General features: G+C 37.1%; 1 protein-coding gene and 2 pseudogenes across 2 annotated transcripts; 1 reads left to right on the top strand and 2 right to left on the bottom strand.

Annotated features, from left to right (window-relative positions):
- Positions 1–2,891: 2,891 nt before the first annotated feature.
- Positions 2,892–8,587, bottom strand: LOC143548505 (chaperone protein ClpB1-like; annotated as a pseudogene). The gene is made up of 4 exons (XR_013137963.1): positions 8,399–8,587; positions 4,240–4,903; positions 3,799–3,994; positions 2,892–3,756 (listed from the first exon to the last, which is right to left on the bottom strand). The product of XR_013137963.1 is annotated as a chaperone protein ClpB1-like (transcript).
- Positions 8,588–12,302: 3,715 nt separating this feature from the next.
- On the bottom strand, positions 12,303–13,164 carry LOC143548504 (chaperone protein ClpB1 pseudogene; annotated as a pseudogene).
- Positions 13,165–17,492: 4,328 nt separating this feature from the next.
- On the top strand, positions 17,493–20,640 carry LOC143548512 (chaperone protein ClpB1-like). Its single transcript, XM_077039652.1, has 3 exons — positions 17,493–18,708; positions 18,796–18,977; positions 19,063–20,640. Exons 1-3 carry the CDS (start codon positions 17,559–17,561, stop codon positions 20,467–20,469), a joined length of 2,739 nt encoding a protein of 912 aa, XP_076895767.1. The 5' UTR covers positions 17,493–17,558; the 3' UTR covers positions 20,470–20,640.
- Positions 20,641–22,298: the final 1,658 nt, after the last annotated feature.

Genomic DNA, 22,298 nt, shown 5'->3' with positions numbered 1-22,298 from the left:
TTTCTAAAATCGTTATAATACAAAGTAGAAAATAAAAACAACTCATAACGATTACACATGTGTCTGGATCCAAACATAACTAACTAAGATGCACATAAAGTTAGTTAATTGGTACAAATCCCGGGAATGACCAACATTCCTACAGAGATTGTGAACAGAAAACTACATTTGTATTTAACAACTATTGTAAAAATCTCTTAAGAGTCACTCAACGTTTCACCATCTACTCGCTGGCATATCCCCCCCCCCCCACCCACCCACACACATTTCAGGGAAACATATTTAACACATGTAGCAAGGAACTAGAGTCACTCATGGAGTTAGATGATCGCTGTATGAAGATGGCTCAGCTTTTTATATTATAAACAAATTTAACAGAAGATGTAAAGCAAACACTCGGGTATTTAAAGATCCGAGAAATTTTCAAATAAATGAATATTTTATTATAAACAAAGTCTTACGTTAAATAATCCACAACTCTGATATATTTACAAAACAGGTACCAACTGACGGTCACACTTCTATACCCTAAGTCGGGGTGTGACATATTATTAGCTTAGTTTCTCATTATGTATTGTATCAAGCTCGAGTAAGATCTTACACCTCCCCCACGTTCGTGGAGAAGACATGTGTGCCACATTATACCCACTGCTTGCTTATGTTACTTATTCATATTGTTCATGTTGGCATATTAACATGTGATTGGTTTATTTTACACTACATATATTACAAAACTTTCGTTTACTCATCGACTACTTGTTAGTTGACACATTTTTATGGATGTTACAGGTACAACTAGTTGATTTGTTCAAGAGACGACCGCATAGATGATACCTGAAGTTATCTCAAAAAGAAAGACTTGAATGTTATTCGTTGTTTATCTCTTTATTTATGACAAACTTTATGTATTTGTAACATGAAATGAATAAATGTAAAATAAATATTGTTGCTTTAATAGTGTCATATGTGATAAACAATCATGCTACGTCCCAATGTATAATTCGCCCTAGGTTAGGGTGTTACAAAAAGGCCATCTAAATAATAATAATATTAGTAATAATAATAATTATAATAATAATAATAATAATAATAATATTAATAATAATAATATTATTATTATCATTAATATTATTATTATTATACATGCGTTCAAATTAACATCTGTAACAAGGCTGAGGGGTGTGGGGGGCTTTAATGGGGGCTCCAACCAATAATATTATGACGTGTGGCAGAGAGAGAAACTGGATAAGGGGGGTGTTGGAGCCCCGGTTGGAGTCTCTGGCCCTGGTGTGGAGGGGCTCCAGCGAATTTTTTTTTATTTTTTTATAAATATATTCAAACAACGTATTAATAAAAAAACTCATAAATTATTAAAAAAAACACACATTAATAAAAAAACACATTAATATCTAAAAATAAAATAAAAATTAAAGTACTAAAAAAAACATTCTTCTTATTCTTCGGCTTGGTCTTCTTCGATCAACCTCTTTCGGATACGTTCCTTTTACTTTTCCATTAGCATTTGATCGACCGGATTTAGGTTACTGAAGTCTCTAGTAAGAAAGTCCAAATCTCTCATTCGACTTTTTTCCTTTTTGTCATAAGAGACCACCTCCATGGTTTTGTTGAATTTATTGAGGGATTCAACAAGATTGGCGATGTTTACGGCTTCCCCCTCAGCCGGTTTTTTCCCCTTGGCGTCCCTTCCCAATGGCCACCTCCTCAGCGGTGAAGACGTTTCCTCCTCCGCAATGTTTAGGTCGAATCCAACGAGGCAATCCGACCCGGTTGAAGTGCTATACGCTCCAGACGAACTAGTTTTAGTCCGTTTCGGCCTTACTTCCGCATCAAAGTCCGGCGCCACCAGCTCAACCCACTTGGAACACCTTTTCAACCTCTCCCACAACTTTAAATCGTCCCACGTCTTCACCATCCCATATCTCCGCAAACACTCCTGCTTCCACTCTTCGACCGTGAAATTGTAAACCGCCAAATCATCACTGCCACTTAGTCTCATACGACCGCTGTTCCTGTTGAAAAGATTAGTAAACAAGCCGACAAATTTTCTGATTTCGGACCACCGACCCGAAATCATATCGGCGTTCCGCTTTGTACTCCCAACGAGCATGAAGAACGTCTCCCTAACCTTTGTCCAAAAAATCTTGCTCTTTTGGTAGTCGGCTGCAAAATGACTAAATAAATTAGATTTCCATTTAACTTTTTTATTTAACTTTTTTATTAAAAATCATTTTTAAAAACGTTAAAACAATTACCGCAACGCCGATCCTCAGAAATGACTATCCAAGCCGACATAAGGCTTCCTTCTCATCCGATGACCACGGAGTGGCTTTCCGTTTCGTCCTCGGAGTCGAAGCCGGTCCCGACCCGTCCGTTGCAACTTGTTTTTTCCGGTGGACGCGTCTTTTTGGTCCCGTAGCTTCACCGTGTGATTCTTGTGTCTCCGGAACAACAAAGTTAGGAGACGGTTGTGTGTTGGATGGTTGAAAGCCGGATGATTCTTGTGGCTCCGAATAAAACATCGGTTGGTGCGGTGACGACCATAAATCATCGTCAAGATAATCTGAATCAAGGTTTGGGAACCAATTTCCAGCCATTTTTTTTAAAAAAAAAGTTGAGAAGATGAATTGATTTTGGGTGAAGGTTTGAAGTTTTGGTATAAAAATGGGTGAAATTGGGTATAATTATATAGGAAAAATATATTTTTTTTTTTGGTTTGTTCGGCTCCCAACAGTCAAAAAACCATCAAAAGTTGTGCAGCCCTCTCTCTTCTCCCGCTAACTGGCTCACGCCTGCATTGTTTTCCGCGTTAGCGCCCCCGCTAGCGCCCTGGTGGTGTGGTGTTAGTGCCTGGGGGCGCGAGCGGAAGGACTCTAGCGCCCCCGTTGAAGCCCCACACCCCTCAGGCCTCTATCAGCAAGGCGAACCGCCACATCGTTCAACCGAAGTTTTGCAACTTTTCTTAACTCCACATTCAAAAGTGAATGGAACACCACTATCTGATCAAGCCTATTCAACAGCTCAGGTTTAAAGTGCCTCTTCACCTCTTGCATCACCATTTCATGAGCATTGACCGTTGCGGTTTTCCCTGACAGCCCGTTTTAACATATGTTCAGCTCCAAGATTAGAAGTCATGATAATGACTGTATTTGTGAAGTCAACGGTGTGGCCTTGACCGTCGGTCAACCTTCCATCATCCAACACTTGAAGTAGGATGTTGAAAACCGATTGATGAGCTTCATCAAATAATACAACACTGTAAGGTCTTCTCCTCACGGCTTCTGTAAGTTGACCGCCTTCTTCATGACCAACATATCCGGGTGGAGCACCGATTAGTCGGGCCACTGAATGTTGCTCCGTGTACTCAGACATATCAATCCTTATAATAAGCTTTTCATCATCAAATAACTGCTCTGCAAGAGCCTTAGCAAGCTCTGTTTTCCCAACACCAGTGGGACCCAAGAAGAGGAACGAACCGGTTGGCTGCTGGGCTCGTCCCAAACCAGCACGCGACCTCAAAATCGCCTCGGCTACAGCCCCAACCGCTTGATCTTGGCCCACAACTCGCTGATGCAACCTGCAACTCTTGAACTATCACGTTTTCTTTCTGCTTCTTGTAATGCCCCAAAAAGTTCTTCCCGTTTCTGTCTTAACCAGCGAATTGTTTCAGCACATTCTTTTTCCTTCTTATATGCCCTCATTTGTGCTTCAAGTCTACCTCTCAAGTCCTTTTTCCACCTACAAAAGTCAGCACACTATAGTTAAAATTAAGCAAAAGACTTAAAAGAACTCACTGCAACAAGACGAGCTTTGTTCACTTCGTCTTTTTCCTTCTCTAAAGCATGAAGCTCAACCTCTAGCTGTACCCGCTTTCTTTCAAGATTATCAATTTCTTCAGGTTGGCTATCTAATTGCACCCTCACATTTGCACATGCTTCATCCATAAGGTCAATAGCCTTATCTGGCAAGAAACGTGCTGCATACAAATTCCAACAAATTTATATAAGTGATTATATCTTGGATAAAGTTTGTACTTACAACAGAGTAGAAACCCTCAATATATAAAAGACTTGAAATTAGAAACATAACTTGGGCATGCGGGCTAAATGAAACTAACACCTAGTAATCTAATACCTATGTTTAACCGCTAGAAAATAACACCTAATAATCTAATACATGTGTTCAACCACTACTAAATATTTTATAAGAAATGAATCATACTTGTTATGTAACGGCTTGAAAGTTGAGCTGCAACCACAAGAGCACGATCAAGGATTCGAACTCCATGGTGGCCTTCATACCTCTCTTTCAACCCTCTAAGAATGCTTATGGTGTCTGGAACACTCGGTTCAGCCACCAAAATCTGTTGAAACCGTCTCTCAAAGGCTGCATCTTTCTCCTCATATTTCCTATACTCTTCCAAAGTAGTTCCACCAATGCACCTAAGCTGACCCCTAGCCAACATGGGCTTCAAAAGATTTGCAGCATCCATGGACCCTTCTATTCGACCCGCTCCAAGAACAAGATGAATCTCATCAATAAATAATATCACCTTCCCTTCGGCTTCTTCCACTTCTTTCAAAACCGCTTTCAACCTCTCCTCAAACTCCCCTCTGTATTTGGTTCCAGCAACCAATGCCCCCATATCCAACGCCACAACGCGTGCGTCACTAAGATCTTTGGGTACATCACCTCTTACTATTCGCTTTACTAAACCTTCAACAATAGCAGTCTTGCCCACACCAGGCTCCCCAATAAGAACAGGGTTGTTCTTTGTTCTTTTGGATAGAACCCTAATCACTCTTCTAATTTCCTCGTCTCGCCCGATCACAGGATCAATCTTTTCCGCTTCCTCCATGAGATCACGACCGTAGGTTTGAAGTGCCTGCAAATTTGTATCCGCAATTGTAAGTATTAGAATTAGAGTATTCATGATTTCATGCTTTGTTTATTCAATGTGTATAAATAGTTGCTAGGTAATTTTGGTTAGGATGGTATCCATATCACATAGAATCAACTATTTTGATTACAATATAACTAAATAATATAATATCAATTAATGATATTGTTTTTATTTCTATTACACCCTAGTAGTCAAAGCAGAAGTGAATCGAATGCTCAGACTAGCCTGAAAGTCTTCCAAGAGAGCACACAGTAGTCCTATGAAAATGTCAGCCACTTGATACCGTGATGGAACACTGAGAACACGCATTTGTCCTCGTTGTACTTGTTCGTGAACGATGAGGACGTCTAGCTCAATACGCTTGGTTCGTTGGTGTTGAAGCAGGTTTTTAAAAGGTAGATGACACTCACATTGTCACAATAAACAAGAGTGGCACGTGAGAGAGGATTATGAAGTCCGAGGAGCAGTTTGCGGAGCCAATAAATTTCGACTAGAAGGTTCGCAACGCCGCGATATTCTACTTCGGCGCTCGAAGGAGATATGGTGGCATGTCTCTTGGATGACCATGAGATGAGGTTATCGCCCAAATAAAGTGACGCAGGCCCAGGGGGTGTGCGAGCCGCACCTTCGACCGGGGCACGTAATTTTTGGGGGCCAAGACCTTTTTTATGTATATATATATTTATTGGTGAAAGATCTTGAATCAAACGACATCATAAATTTGTCGATTTGGTAGATAATTGTGGTGTTTAAAACTCGCCGGAAACTTAGCCTTGTCGAAAAAATACGTCGGAAATTCAACAGGTTTAAGGATGAAGATGATTCAAAATTCAGGTTTTAAGAAATGGCAAAAATGTCCCCTGTACTTTATTTCATAATTAAATCTATTATTTACGCACTCACCCCTTTTAGTTTTGTTTTAATTATACTTCACCCTTAACTTAACAATTTTTTATTCAACAACATACCATTTCGGCAATTAATCTATTAGTGTTTCAAAAATTAGGGTATTAAGTTAATAATATATTTTTGTTATGTTTATTGTAATAACATTAATTGTCGTTTATAAATATTAGCTTATATTTTTCGTTTTTCGTTAAGGCCTGTGGGCCTTTTTTTTTTTGCTCGACCGAGGTATTTAAATTTTCAGAGACGCCCTCTGATAAACACAGTACCCTGAAGTGGAGCGGCCGGTGTCTAGGCAACCCGCCCAATCAACATCTGTATAAGCGAGCATGAACGAAGAGGATGAAGGTCCTAATGTAAGGCCATAATCGACCGTCCCCTGAAAGTATTTAAGTATACGTTTTAACGCATCCTAATGATCTGACCGTGGGGAGTGCATGTACATGCACACTTGCTGTATCGCTTATGTGATATCGGGTTGTAAGTGTCAAATATTGTAACGTGCCTGCGAGACTTCAATACAAAGTCGGATAGGTGAACATATGACTCGAGGTTGCGCCGAGCTTACTGTTAGTATTAACCGGGGTGGCAATCGGCTTACAAGATTCCATACCTGCACGCTTGAGAATATATTGTGTATATACTTTCTGTGAGAGAAACATGGTGTTACCGATTCCATTTACTGAGATACCCAAGAAGTAGGTAAGGATCCAAGGTCTTTCATGAAAAATTCAGTTGCAAGGCATTTCAGGAGGCTCTGCCTAAAGGTTGAAGAGAAGGTTACCAATAGTATGTCAACTACATATAGTAAAAGATAAGCGATCTAATTGGCTTTATGAAAGGTGAAAAGTGACGTGTCACACAGACTTTGTTAAAACCCCATGGTGAGAACATAATCCGTGAACTATTGATACCACGCTCGAGGGGCTTTCTTGAGACCGTAGAGAGAGTTTTTAAGAGATAACACATGATTTGGGAATCGTTTATCCCTGAAACTTAATGGATGCATGTAAACTTTTCATTCAACAAGTCGTGTAGAAAAGTGCTTCTCACGTCCAATTGATGACTGGCCAAAATTTGCAAAGTGCTATTGACAAAACTGTCTGAATCATGATAGGGTTACCACAGGACTAAACATTTCTCCACAATCTATGCCCACCTATTGTAACTGACTTTCACATACGAGTCATGCCTTGTACCTTTCCAAACTGCCATATGCTTACAATTTATGTTTAAACAACCACATGCTACGTATGGCGTTCATATGTGGTTGACGTGGAAAATTTTTCCCAAGTCTCATTTTCAATTAGAGCATTGTACTCGTTAGTCATAACATTCGAACATTATGGTATATTGGTATTGATAAGGTGTGTATGGGGTTATTGGGAATAGGTATGATAGATTAGATGTGGAAATTTAGGAAGCGTTCTAGTTTGTATATCCCCTCCATGCCTCGTGTTCTCATTGTACAAGTCGGTGGTGTTGGAAATATGTACGGTTCGGGTCAAGTCAACGCGAGCTGACCCGGTTGTGACCCGAGAGAGTTACACCGAGGATAACGAACATCAAGCCCACTTAAATAGTTAACTAGGCTAGACACAATTAAATGAGATTATTGGTGGACAAAGGCTAGTGTGGTGATTGAGCTCGAAGCCCATTAGGTTTAATGGAGGATTAAACCCTAATCCCTTTCTATAAATATATTATATCTTTATCATATTATCTAACATATTCACTTAACACTAAAACCCTAGCCACCATCACCTACATACCGCCACCACCGCCACCCTGCTCCGGCGCCGCCACCCTGCCGGCTCCGCCACTGCCGGATTCCGGTCACCGCAGCTGCCAGCCACTGCCGGTGCCGCTGCTGTTGTCTGCTGCTGCTATTTGCGACTCCTGCCGCCGCCGTCCGCAGCCGTTGCCGTCATCGGATTTTGTTGTGTCGTCTCCTAGGTCCGCTTGTTACTCCTTGGTGTCTCTACTGGTTATTCGTAACCGAGATACAATTTAAATACTGTTATTTACGTTTAATGTTATTTGGTTGTTTAAATCTCGTACTCGTATCGTTTGTAACCGGATATGGTGGTTATTAGTTTTGTCTTCCGCTATATTTTATTTGTTTACTTGTTAATATGATTAATATTTGTTAAACGACTATTAAAAACGGTAACCCTCGAATAAGTTGTATTCTTTAAATATCTACTCTGTCTAATTAGTGTTCCTATGTACGTTTTGGTATTCATTACTTGATTGTGAATGAAATTTATATTATGGTTGATTTGTTTCATTTTTAGTTTTCATATAATGTATTGATTGTGGTATTACCGTTTTGGTTGTTGTATTACGGTTTGGTATTATAGATAATTGATTGTCGCTACCATACTATTATCGATACCAAATTTTGTTGAAAAAAATGAATAAAGTGGTACCAAAGCGAGTACCGTACCTAAAGTACTCGTACCATAAAATTTGGTATGGGTATGGATACCAGATTTACCGATTTTTGGTACGGTTACTTTCAGGTACATGTACGGATACTGATACGGGTACGGTACAGTTAGTGCTCACCATGGATGCACCAACACCGACTTCTTCCGACCGATCTCTAATTAGGGCATCTTGGAGAAGACTTAAAATCAACATATCCATGCTTGTCATTGTGGTTGATGTGTTTTCCCAGAAACAAAGAAAGAAATTTAGGATTTCTTTTATCGGCTCAATTAACGCTCCGCCAATATCAATGTCTATAATGTACTGTTTTCAGCTGCAGCAGTATGCACAAGTCAAACTGGATTAAGAGTTTTTCTTTTTTGAAATGCTTACTTGAGTGAGAAACCATGGAAAAAATGATCAGAGAACTAGAGCAGCCATTGTTATGAATGTGGAAAGAAGCTTGGAAAAGATGAAGAGAGAGATAGAGCTCTAGCACCACCCAATGTGTAGACCGTGTTGGTCAGTTAATTCGTTAGGTTTGAAATAACAATTTTTAAATAATGGGCAAAATTGGAGCAACCAGGACCAATCAACAAGGTTGAATGAAACCTTTGATTTGACTTTTCTTGGCACACCCTCATTGACTAATATTTGATTTTCATTTTTTTTTCTTTTTGCAAACTTGATTTTACGTATAACTGAAGTTTTCTTTAATGACTTACAATATCTAGATACTTTTTGAATGATAAATACGCAGTCTCATTTAGTTCTTTTTAACATGTCGAAATAAGTTTTGTGAAAAATGGATTTCTTGAGATTTTTTTTATAATATGGTGTAGTATAATGTTTTAGTGAAATTTTGGATTGAATTAAGTTGTGTAGGTTAGGTATGAGCGTTTTCAGTACCGGTATCGAATTTGGTATCGATTTAGTACCGTCGATACTAAATCGGTACCAAATTTTGAGTTTTTGGTACTGGTACTTACCTGTATATCCCGAATTTTGCACGAAATACAGGTACTAAATCGATACTGATACTAGAATGAATATTTTGGTACCAGTATCAAATATTTCAAATTTTCAGATAATGTAGTGTTTTCGATGTCTATAATGTATTGATCTATAATTTTCAGGATCAATGTCTATAATGTACTGTTTTCAACTCATCCCTGGTGTAGATAGAACAAATGGAAATCATAATCATAGGTTTTTCGGCTTGAACCACCCATTGATTTTTCAAAATCCATTGATGTAAAAGCGTAGAAATACCGTTGGAAAATGTGTATATCTTTTGGTGTATAACTTTTAATTTAGATTGATTAATATTTATAGTGGTAAAATTTATTATTATTATTATTATTATTGAAAATGACCCATATAATGGCCACATTACCTTTTTAATTACAACGTACACAATACTCGGGTAGGAGAACCAAAAATATGCTACCGGATTTTGGTACCCGAGTTACGCCCCTAAGAGTATTCTTAAGCCGTCTTTTATAATTATGTGAGGGGAATTTGTAATTATAGGGTGTGGTTGTGAGTGTAAATTATATGGTGAAGAGATAAATGTAGTGATTTTTTGTAAATCTTGAGAAAACTTTGTTTGCCCATATTTAATTTTTAATATTTGTTGAATTAATTTTGAGTAAAGAAGAGAGAAAACTGTAATGATAAAGGTATAAAAAATATTATTTCATTGAATAGGAGAGAGATATCAGATATGTAGTGTTTTTTAGTGTAATTATAGATATATGGATGGAGGACAGGCTAGGAATGCTCTAATATCATTATTAAAAATTGGATTATGTAGATGGTCTAAGAGAGAAAAACTAAACATCAAATATATGGTAATTTGATTTACTAAAGGCCAAAGTGTCTTACTGTGGACACCCCAGACACCCCTAAATACGAAGTGTAGAACACTATGTGTAGTGTATAGGGTACACTTTTGTCTTATATATTATACTCTTTTCGTCGCGTACAGTGCTATACGCGGCGTATATGGTACAACTAACAACCAAGGACTAGTTATGATTGTCCTAGGTTGTCGGGGCGTTGTTGGGTCTACATTTAGTGGTTTGTACTTAGTTCATTTTGATGTATTTTATGTCTGAGTGTTTGGGTATGTAAACCGAGGTCATCTAAAAGGATCTCGATGGGCTTGGGCTTTGTTGGGCTAGGTTGTTTGTTTCCCTATATATATAGATAACATGTATTGGGTTGGGGATGACCGTTCATATTTGTTACCGTGGTGAACGAGTTTGTGTAACCTACTGCTTAAGCACCCGAAATTAATACAACGTGTGTTTTGAAGCAAGATCTTGTGTTCTTTACGTATTGTTATTAATTGTCTTGAATCACCCTACGTTATTATCCGCAATAACGTTGGTTTGTTGATATCATATTGCTTAGATCCGGTTTCGGGACTTACAATTGGTATGAGAGCCTTTTGAACCATTCAAGGCTCGGTTTGATATTAACAAGATTCGAGATCTCGAGGTTTTTGTGGTGTTTGTGTGTTTTTCCGGCGAGGTTCTGATCGGAGAAGAAGGAGATTTTCTGGTTTGGTCAAGGATCTCATTATCCTTGGAAACAATTTGAATCCCATAAAATTAGGGATTTAGTTGTTACCAAAGTAAGCATGTCAAACGCGTTTTGGATGTTCTCGGTTGTGTTTCTTAGTTTTTGCTTATTAAACAAGAGCTCTTTGCCAAAAAATAAGGGTTTTCGGCCAAGATCTAGTGATTTCGGCCAGACTAGATCGTTCGGCTTCCAATTAGTGTTCTCGGCTAAAACCGGGAGTTCTTCATCACTTTTGATCATTCTCGGTCAAAATTGTGGGTTCTCGGTCAACGCTCTCTGTTCTCGGTCAACGATTGGTTCTCGTTCAACGCATACTGTAATTTAAATTTGGGCCTGATAGACCTTACTTGGGTTTTGGTTCCTGGACTATAAAACATTTGGACTTACTAAAATGAAATGGATCATATAATTAGTACTAATGTATCATCCAATGCTTCTCTTCATTAAGAACTGGACTCCATTATGGGAACCACTACTCGCTTACCCCGTCTGCTGTCTCATGGGGGGTTTAGCGAGTGGAAATTTAGATTCGAGAAATATGTTAAGATGAAAGATGCCAAAATTTGGATAAGCATAGTTAGGGGTCCCCAAGTCATCACTTACCAACGTAAGAATTCTACGGAAATTGCTGTGAAACCTGTTGCGATGTATGATGATGATGATCTTGTTAAATAGAAGAGGATGAAAAGACACTTTCAACTTTGACTATGGCACTCTTACCTGAGATTGCCCTAGGTTTTAGAGAACTGCAATCTGCTAAGGAACTGTGGGAAGCATTGATTGAGGTGTATGAAGGGAATGAAGACATGAAGAGAAGTCGACAAGATCTGCTACGACAAAAATTTAATATGTTTAATCATGTTTTAGAAACTCAGCTTCATAGGTTCATAGCTCTTGTGACTGAGATGAGATCTGCAAGCATCAATTTAACAGCTGCTGAAACAAACAACAAGTTGGTGAACTCATTGCCTCAAAGTTGGGATATGAATGTTGCAGCTATTAAGAAGACGAAAGACTTCAACAAGCTAACACTGTCTGATGTATATCACTACAAGAAAAGTGACCATCAGGGACTAAATTTTTAGGGACTAATATATCAGTCTCGAATACATGGTATCTAGGATTGATTTATCAGTCACTGATAATATTAGGGACTGGGTTTTATATGCCTGATGTTAGTGACTGATAATCAGTTGCCAATACTTTGACATCTTATCTAAGACTAAATTTCAGTCCCAAATGTGTCTAGGAAATATAAGGTTGTTGTGAAAATTTATTAACGACTGAATTTCAGTCCCAAATATGTACCGAAAAATTAGTTAAATGAATGGTGACCGATAATGAGTCTCTAACTGAGAAGGAACATATTAGAGACTAGGACTAAACTATTAAAGACTTGTGTTTTAGTCTCAAATACTTGGTAATTGGGACTGTTTTTTTAGTTGCTGATGCATTAGGGACTGATTTTTACGCAACATATTTTAGTGTCGGAAACACTCGGTTCAACCACCAAAACCTGTTGAAACCGTCTTTCAAATGCTGCATATTCCTTCTCCACATATTTCCTATACTCTTCCAAAGTGGTTGCTCCAATGCACCTAAGCTGACCCCTAGCCAGCATAGGCTTGAAAAGATTAGCAGCATCCATGGACCCTTCGGTTCGACCAGTTCCAAGAACAAGATGAATCTCACCAATGAATAATATCACCTTCCCTTGTGCTTCTTCCACTTCTTTCAAAACCGCTTTCACCCTCTCCTCAACCCCCTCCCTCTGCATTTGGTTCCAGCAACCAACGCACCCATATCCAACGCCACAACACGTGTGTTGCTAAGATTGTTGGGTACATCATCTCTTATTATCCTCTTTGCTAAACCTTCAACAACCGCGGTCTTGCCCACATAGGGCTCAAGAACAGGGTTGTTCTCTGTTCTTCTTGACTGAACCCTGATCACTCTCCTAATTTCCTCGTCTCGCCCAATCACTGGATCAAGCTTTCCCGCTTGCTCCACAAGATCACGATCATAGGTTTTAAGAGCCTGCAAAGTAGTATTTGCAATTTTAAGGTTTTGTACTCCAGTTCTCACTCCAGGTGTACTAACTTTAGCTTTTTTTAACAGACCCCGACTAGGGAATCTTCTAGAAGACCTAAAATAAGCTGATCCACCGTTTTGATTATAAAGGTATTTGCTTGATTAAAAACCATGCCAGCTAAATTGGATGCATCTGCACCACCTGCATTGCTAATTGCTTGCCAGAATATGTCGTTCGGGTCGGAGATCAAAGCAGCCGCGATATGTATCAGTGTGAACATCATGTATCTTATTGTCGTTGATATGTACAATACCAAAATTAGCAATTTCCCACAAAACAAAGAAAGAAGAGTTAAGTGTCATTTTAGTACATGTGGTTTGTTTGATTACGCAATTTTAGTACCGTTTTTGAATTTTATGCAAATGGCTACTTCACATTTCTAAAACTTGCCATTTTAGTACCTTTTTCTAACCTCGTTAATTTTTGCTCGTTAAGTTGGGGGTAAAATGGTAATTTCATTTATATTATTTATTTAACAAATCAAAAGTTTGCTTTATATTAAATATATACACAGGTACTTCTAAATTTCCCCAATCCTCAAGAACCCTAGTTTTCAAATTCCCTAATTGATTGATGAAATGCCCACGTTCATGGAAGTTGGCAGAGGGTGTTACACCACGGTGATAGGTTGAGTTGATTGAACATAAAATGATACCTGGGTGATGTCGAATTGATGGGTAGTAGGCTTGTTCGGAGTTTAGGTCGCGACGGCGAGTCCTGATTTGGTCATACAGAGGGTGTTGAGAAAAATTGAGGGCATTGGTGTTCGAAATCCACAGACAAGTATGCTAAGGGGTTTTATAAGGTTCGATTTAACTTTTGTAAGGTTCTGATTGATTATTATTAAGTGGTGGTTTCATGTTTGTTCCATCCAATCAATGATTTGTTAAAGATGTAAATTAATGATTGTAATTGGCCTCTGAATACATTCGTATTGCGTTTGAATTAATAATCAACGATTAACAAGCCTATCCTTGCATGGCTGGAGAGGAGCCGGGTTTCCGGCGGCGGGAATGTTTGGCCGTCGGGGAAAACGGGAGAGAAAGGGGTTGGGGATTGTTTAGTTTAAGGAGTTGACACAATTAGTCCATAGGGTTTTGAAATGTTTAGAAACAACACAAAACTTTAACAAAGGGGTATTTGATTAAAAATAAATGAAATTACCAATTTACCCCTGACTTAACGAGCAAAAATTAACGAGGTTAGAAAAATGTACTAAAATGGCAAGTTTTAGAAATGTGAAGTAGCCATTTGCATAAAATTCAAAAATGGTACTAAGTTGCGTAATCAAACATACCACAGGTAATAAAATGGCACTTAACTCAAGAAAGAAATATAGGATTTTTATACCAGCTCGATCAATGCACTATTTTCACTGTAGCAATATATACAAGTTACAATATCAAAAAATATAATGGATTTAGCAATCATTTCCAGCAGGTTTGATTTTTTATGGCTTGAGAGATATATTTTCTATTTTCTTGGTGGTGCATGAACAAAGATTTATTGTGAGCTAGAAACTTAAAGTACATATAAATCAAAAAAAGAAATGCTTACATACTTGAGTGAGAAACCATGGAGAAAATGAGCATAAGAAGAACCAGAGAAGCCATTGTTGTTGTGAATGTAGAAGAACAAGAAGCTTTGAAAAGATCAAAGGCTCTAGGACCACCCACTGTGTTGATCTGGGTTGGTCATTACTCATTAGATATTAAGGTTACAAAGAGTCAAAAGACAATTTAAAATAAAAATAAAAATAATAATGGGTAATATGACGATGGGGGCTTCATAACGATGGGCGTCAAGGAAGTGGTGGTGGGGCCATGTGTTTGTCTCCCTCTCATACACACACATACATATATATGTGTAGAAGGATTTTGATGCCCCTAGTGCTCATGTGACGCAGGCGTGGCATGATAGAGAGGATTCGATGCCCCCCTATAGAACAACTTAGAGACTTGATGTTCTTTTTCTTTCTCTTTTTTCTTTGCAAACTATTCATTCTACATATAGTTCTTTTTCTTTCTCATTTTTTCTTTGCAAACTATTCATTTTACATATAGTTCAATTTTTCTAATCAGGCCCTATATATTATTGTAGTTGATAGATGTAAAATTTAGCTTAAAGTGATGCTCTAAATAAAATTAAGTGTTTTGAACAGAAGGAGGATACGAGTCGCTTGATATAAAGAAAGAAAATAAAAAAATGAAGAAAACTCAATGACTTTTAAGAGTTTTATAACCTATTTTATACAAAAAAATTTAGAACTAAATAAAGAATCGTCTTTTTAGTTAACAAAAAAAAAAAAACTAAAAATGGCTTCTCTAACGAAATAATAGAAATTGTTTTTTTATTATTTATAAAATGTATTTTTTTAAAAAATAGCGTCTTTATAACAATGATAAAATTAGGTTTTGCTAATTTTTATTTTATCATATGCCTTTTGTCTCATAAAAAGAATTCAAAACAATTTGATTTTTTTGTTAGGTTCGGATGCATTAGCTTAATCTCATGTGAAAAGAACAAAACTCGTTGATCAAGTCGTATATTGTTATATTTTTTTATTCTATTAAAAAGCAATACCATTTTCTTTATATATAAATTATTTCTAAAAGTATTTTTAATATAATACTCTAAAAATATTAAAACATTTAGAGAAAAATAAAAAATATTTTTGGTTATTTGAAAAAAATAACTTTTTTTTATAATATATAAAAAACAAAACTTCTTTGAAAAGGAAAAAAAGCGTTTTTTTTCTAAATAATAATGATAATTAAAGAATACAAAATGTAAAAAAAAAAGAATAAAAAGTAAAATTAAATCGTATTAATGTAAAACTTGAAGAGTACACTTTACTTATAGAAGAAGAATCATATAAAAGAAGAATATATTTAACAACACCCACCGTAAAAAAGATAAAACTAATACCCAAACTCAACCAAACTTAAAACCAAAAACTTATTACTTTTAAGGGTAAGACTAAAATACAAAGTACGACAAAAATAAGAAGTGTGAGAAGAAATTTTATCCATTGATCTTAATTTGGATTGAGAAGATTAATTTAAGAATTAAAATTAATGAGAAGAGTATGAAGGTAATAACCCATTTATGATGACTTTCTCTATCCACATGCAAAACACATGTCAATTCCTCCATCATTTTAAAACGTCTATAATTTTTTCATACGACATTTTTTTAAAAATTATTTTTACCATAATTACAAGTGATTTTTATCTTTAATATGAATATCATATTGTTATATAAAAATAAAAAAAGTTTGTGGGTTTTTTAATATTGTGTTATTTAGTTGTCCATTGTGTTTTTTAATTGAGTTTTTCTACGCATTGTGTTATAGATTTTTGGTCATTGTGTTTTTTCAATTGGTACTCATATTAAAGATAAAAATTAAAATAAAGATTAAATCATTGTGTCTTTTTGTTTAAAAATAAAAACCGAAAATTCAAAAACGGGTAGGATTTTCGGGTTTGAAAAGTAACGAATGTTACAAGCATAATCCAAAATAAAACGTTTTTGGTTATTTGAAAATTTTAAATTATTTTTGTAATATATAGAAAACAAAAACAAACCTCTTTAAAAAGAATGAAAAACGTTTTTTAAAGTAACAATGAAAATAAAAGAAAACAAAATGCGAAATTATTTCTTTTGAATTGTATTAATGTAAAACTTGAAGTAAGGAACACACTTAGTAAAACTAGAGAGAAAGGGTACATTTAACACCACCGTAGAAAAGTTAAAACTAATACCTAAACTCAACAAAACTTAAAGCCGACAAATTTTTGCATTTAAAGTCATGGGATGAGATCCAGTACAAACAAATTTAACCTATTATATATACAAATAACTAGAATAATTAGAGTGTTGAACTAGAATATTTACGTATAAGAAATAAAATAGTGCAAAAGTTATAGAATAATAATAACTACTCTAATGTTAACATAATTACTCTAGTTATTTATACACTTCTCATAATAAAAAATATTTGTATTTGATCAAAACCCTAAAGTCTAAATGCATTACAAATCTTTAAGATATCATATAGGAAGTGAAATTTTTATAGTATTTTCTCAAATCTCTTGGACTCATCTTGTACTATCTAGAAACCATAAGGGTAATAAATAACGGACGCAACTTTATTATTATCCTTAAAAACAAGAAAATCAGAAAACTCTCGAACATGTATGTCTGGTAAGTTCCAGATAACACAACGGTTTCGTTCCAGATGTCTCTCGTGGCCCCTAACAATATGTATAAATCACTTCAGTTCGTCCTCTTCATCATTCATTCGTCAACTACATACAAAACAAATCTACAATTCTATCTCTAAATTCGCTAAATAAAACAATTGTTATTGTTTTCACACGCTCTAACATATCATTTCATTTCATTTCATTTAGCTGTTCAAGGTAATAACATTACGTTCCTTAATCTTCAATTGCATATCATTCTTTGAATTATTATTAAATTTTAAATTGATGAACTAGACTAAAGCTTATTATATGTTATGCTGTTTATTCATGATGTTCATTGAAGATAAGACTGAATTTACTGTTATTGTGTTTGTAGGTTTATACATAGGCATTAATATTATTATCAGATATGAATCCTGACAAGTTCACACACAAGACAAACGAGGCATTGGCTGCAGGCCATGAGCTCGCTATGAACGCTGGCCACGCACAGTTCACACCGTTGCATATCGCGGTTGCTTTGATCTCTGATCCTAATGGCATATTCAGGCAAGCAGTTAGCAATGCCGGTGGTGAAGAGGCGGCTAATTCCGCTGAGAGGGTTTTCAATCAAGCGTTGAAAAGGCTTCCTTCTCAGTCCCCTGCACCAGATGAAGTTCCAGCAAGTAGTTCTCTGATTAAAGTGATCCGTCGTGCGCAAAGCTCGCAGAAATCCCGTGGGGACACTCATTTAGCTGTGGATCAGTTGATTCTGGGACTTCTTGAGGATTCACAAATTGGGGAGTTGTTGAAAGAAGCTGGAGTTAGCGCGTCCCGGGTGAAAGGTGAAGTCGAAAAGCTTAGAGGTAAAGAGGGGAAGAAGGTGGAAAGCGCTTCCGGAGATACTAATTTCGAGGCTCTTAAAACCTACGGTCGTGATCTTGTTGAGCAGGCCGGAAAGCTTGATCCTGTAATCGGGAGAGATGAGGAAATCAGGAGAGTGATTAGGATTCTATCAAGAAGAACAAAGAATAACCCTGTTCTTATTGGTGAGCCCGGTGTAGGCAAGACTGCTGTTGTTGAAGGGTTAGCACAGAGGATTCTAAGAGGTGATGTGCCAAATAATCTTAGTGACGTGCGTGTTGTGGCGCTAGATATGGGGGCGTTGGTTGCTGGAGCCAAGTACAGAGGGGAGTTTGAGGAGAGGTTGAAAGCGGTTTTGAAAGAAGTGGAAGAAGCGGAAGGGAAGGTGATATTATTCATTGATGAGATTCATCTTGTTCTTGGAGCGGGTCGAACCGAAGGGTCCATGGATGCTGCTAATCTTTTTAAGCCCATGTTGGCTAGGGGTCAGCTTCGGTGCATTGGTGCGACCACTTTGGAAGAGTATAGGAAGTATGTGGAGAAGGATGCAGCCTTTGAGAGACGGTTTCAACAGGTTTTGGTGGCTGAACCGAGTGTTCCTGATACCATAAGCATTCTTAGAGGATTGAAAGAAAGATATGAAGGTCATCATGGTGTTCGGATTCTTGATCGTGCTCTTGTGGTTGCAGCTCAACTTTCTAGTCGATACATAACTGGTATGATTCATTTCTTTGATTGGTTTGAACCAGATCTTATGAAATTATATAGTAGTAGGCTAATAATTTTTTGGAAACTGTATGCAGCACGTTTCTTGCCGGATAAGGCTATTGACCTCGTGGATGAAGCATGTGCGAATGTGAGAGTGCAATTGGACAGCCAGCCTGAAGAAATTGATAATCTTGAAAGGAAACGGATGCAGTTGGAGGTTGAGCTCCATGCTTTAGAGAAAGAAAAAGATAAAGCAAGTAAAGCTCGTCTTGTTGAAGTGAGTTATTTAAGCTGATAGCAGATTCGTTCCTGTCTTTTTGTTAATTTTAACTATATTGTGCTAACTTGTGCCATTTTTGCAGGTGAAAAAAGAACTTGATGACTTGAGGGATAGACTTCAACCGTTGATGATGAAATACAAGAAGGAAAAAGAACGCGTTGATGAAATTCGCAGGTTGAAACAGAAACGAGAAGAACTGTTGGTGGCTTTACAAGAAGCTGAAAGAAGATATGATTTAGCAAGAGCTGCAGACTTGAAATATGGAGCAGTTCAGGAAGTGGAGACTGCTATAGCAAGAATTGAAGGCACTGTAGATGAAAATGTAATGCTGACAGAGACCGTGGGACCAGACCAGATTGCTGAGGTGGTGAGTAGGTGGACTGGTATTCCGGTGACTAGACTCGGGACCAATGAGAAAGATAGGCTTATCGGTCTAGCCGACCGGTTGCATCAGAGGGTGGTCGGTCAAGATCAAGCGGTAAGTGCTGTAGCCGAGGCGGTTTTGAGGTCTCGAGCCGGTTTGGGACGAGCCCAGCAGCCAACCGGTTCGTTTCTCTTCTTGGGTCCCACTGGTGTTGGTAAAACCGAGCTTGCCAAAGCTCTCGCAGAGCAGTTATTTGATGATGAAAAGCTTATGATAAGGATTGATATGTCTGAATACATGGAGCAACACTCTGTGGCTCGACTAATCGGTGCACCGCCCGGATATGTTGGTCATGAAGAAGGCGGTCAACTCACAGAAGCCGTGAGGAGAAGACCGTACAGTGTTGTATTATTCGATGAAGTGGAGAAAGCTCATCAATCGGTTTTCAACACTCTACTTCAAATGCTGGATGATGGAAGGTTGACCGACAGTCAAGGCCGTACCATTGACTTCACAAACACGGTCATCATCATGACTTCCAATCTTGGAGCTGAATGTCTGTTGAAAGGCTTATCAGGGAAGACCACAATGGTTAAAGCTCGGGAAATGGTGATGCAAGAGGTGAGAAGACACTTTAAACCCGAGCTATTGAACCGGCTTGATGAGATCGTGGTTTTCGACCCGCTTTCTCATGATCAGTTAAGAAAAGTTGCTAGACTTCAGTTGAAGGATGTGGCGGTCCGCCTTGCTGATAGGGGCGTTGCCTTGGGGGTTACAGAAGCAGCTTTAGATGTTATATTAAACAAGAGTTATGATCCGGTGTATGGGGCCCGTCCGATCAGGAGATGGCTGGAAAGGAGGGTAGTGACTGAATTATCAAAGATGTTAATTAGAGAAGAGATTGATGAGAACTCGACGGTGTATATAGATGCAGGAATGGATGGTGAAGAGCTGAGTTATAGTGTAGTGCGGAATGGTGGATTGGTGAATGCTGCGACAGGGCAGAAGACTGATTTATTGATTCAAGTTCCTAGTGCGAACGGTGGGACTCGCAGTGATGCTGCACAGGCTGTGAAGAGGATGAAGATTGAGGAGATAGATGATGATTATGAAATGGATGAATAATGAAATAATCCTCAAGCTTAATTTGCCTGTTTTTATTGAATTTGAGTGTGGAGAATGTTAATTTCTGTTTTGGATGTTTAGTTAAGCTGTCAAAAGTAGGGACAGCTTGTAAGTTGTGTATCTGATAAGGTTTGTTGTATGTTTGAATATGTGAATGCAGCAAATATATGAATAAATATCTTTTTAAACCTTTTTCTGTAAGTTGACTAAAAATATCTAAGAAGTTAAGAGCTTTTGAATTAAAAGAGTAAGTTTCAACAATATTATAATAAGCTCAAAATCTGATAAATCAAGCTTGGATGGTTATATTTGGTTAGTTCAAAACTTAATATAAACTAGTATTAAGGCCTGCGTTGTGGCGGGAGGCGTAAAACCAAGAAAAAGTAATGTTAAATTTTTTTGTTCAAGTTGTGTGTTAAAGGTGGCGGATCCGTGCTTTGCATCGAGATTGTTAAACCTAACGAGCATTAGATGTAAAACGTTCAATCACGCACATTTGTTCCGACGTGTTTACGTGCAAAAATATGAAACGTAAATAATGTAAAAAAACACTAAAAAGTTTGTGTTTTGTTCTTACGCACAAATATTAAACTGGAACGTAAATAATATAAAAACAATACTAAAAAGTTTATGTTTTGTATATTTGAAGTAAAGGTACAACCCCTTAAGCTAGGGTTACAACTCATTAATCTCAAGAAAGTGGATACAACCCTTTAAGCTTAAAAAGTTGAAAATTACTATATATATAATAATTTGGACTTCATTTGTAAAAGCCACCTATCCCATATATTCTGCATCTTCCTTTTCTGATATTAACTTTCACAATCATTTTGGATAAGTTTTGGTTAGCCCTAATTCCTTTATTTGGCTGCTAGATTGATTTCTTTGTGTGTTTGATCTAATTTCCTGAAATTTATGTTTATTATGGTGATTCATAGCTTTGATGATTAGAAACCATGAAATGTTGAATTTATGGAATGGTGTAAGTGGAGGTCCTGATGAAGTAAGCCTTAGAACCCCAGATCTTGAAAATTTTGATAAATTTGGTGTTTATTGATGTTTATAACACATCATAAGTTATGTTTATATTTGTTAGAATGCATAAATTTGGATACTGTGGATAACATAATTTTGAGATTTTCTAACGGGCCAGCGAATAAAAACAACTGAAAGGCTCATATTGTATTGTAGCCATTTAAATGGGAACAGATGACTTAAAATGCTCTATTATGCATAAATGAAAGTTGTTGGAAAAATAAAATGGTGTTAAGTGACCATATAATAGTGGATTATGCAACTGTGTTCTTTGGCTATTTTTGACTTGTTGGAAGTAGCAAGGGGCCAACAAGACAAAGAAAGTAGAATCAACATGTATCGAGTTAGCAGATTTAAATGAGTTTATACCTTTTTATTGGTATGTCATGACTTCTTGCCACTACTTGCTCTTAACCTTGAAAGATATTAAACGGGTCAAAATTTCCAGGCTTCAAATAAAAGATTTCTGTTTTATACGAATGCATGTATCAAATGCAAAATCATAAGGAACCTTCCTATATACATATTTGTTATGGTATGGAACACAATGGATTGATGTATCAAGTTAAAACCATCAAAAACTGTAAGTCTGGGTTGTTGGGGGCGTATGGGTACGCCCATGGGCGTTCAGTACGCCACATGTAGGGCAAATGAGTACACCCATTCTTAAATTAGTGTCTTGTGAGTTTTATACGTTCTTATGTAAATTCATATTTTTAATTTTGAAGCCACTCAAGTATAACGTTCTGTTTGAAACTTTTATATCAAAAACTGTAAGTCTGGGTTGTTGGGGG

The sequence above is a fragment of the Bidens hawaiensis genome, unplaced genomic scaffold (assembly GCF_021521415.1).
Source record: "Bidens hawaiensis isolate Kalapana, Puna unplaced genomic scaffold, B.hawaiensis_p1.1 tig00015188_1, whole genome shotgun sequence".
In the NCBI taxonomy this organism is placed as follows: domain Eukaryota; kingdom Viridiplantae; phylum Streptophyta; class Magnoliopsida; order Asterales; family Asteraceae; genus Bidens; species Bidens hawaiensis.
This window is presented reverse-complemented; position numbering and strand designations above follow the sequence as displayed.

Coding starts and splice junctions, on each gene's coding strand:
- LOC143548512 (XM_077039652.1), top strand. CDS start 17,559: ATGAATCCTGACAAGTTCACACACAAGACAAACGAGGCATTGGCTGCA. Junction 18,709..18,795: donor TTCTAGTCGATACATAACTG/GTATGATTCATT, acceptor AACTGTATGCAG/CACGTTTCTTGCCGGATAAG. Junction 18,978..19,062: donor GTAAAGCTCGTCTTGTTGAA/GTGAGTTATTTA, acceptor CCATTTTTGCAG/GTGAAAAAAGAACTTGATGA.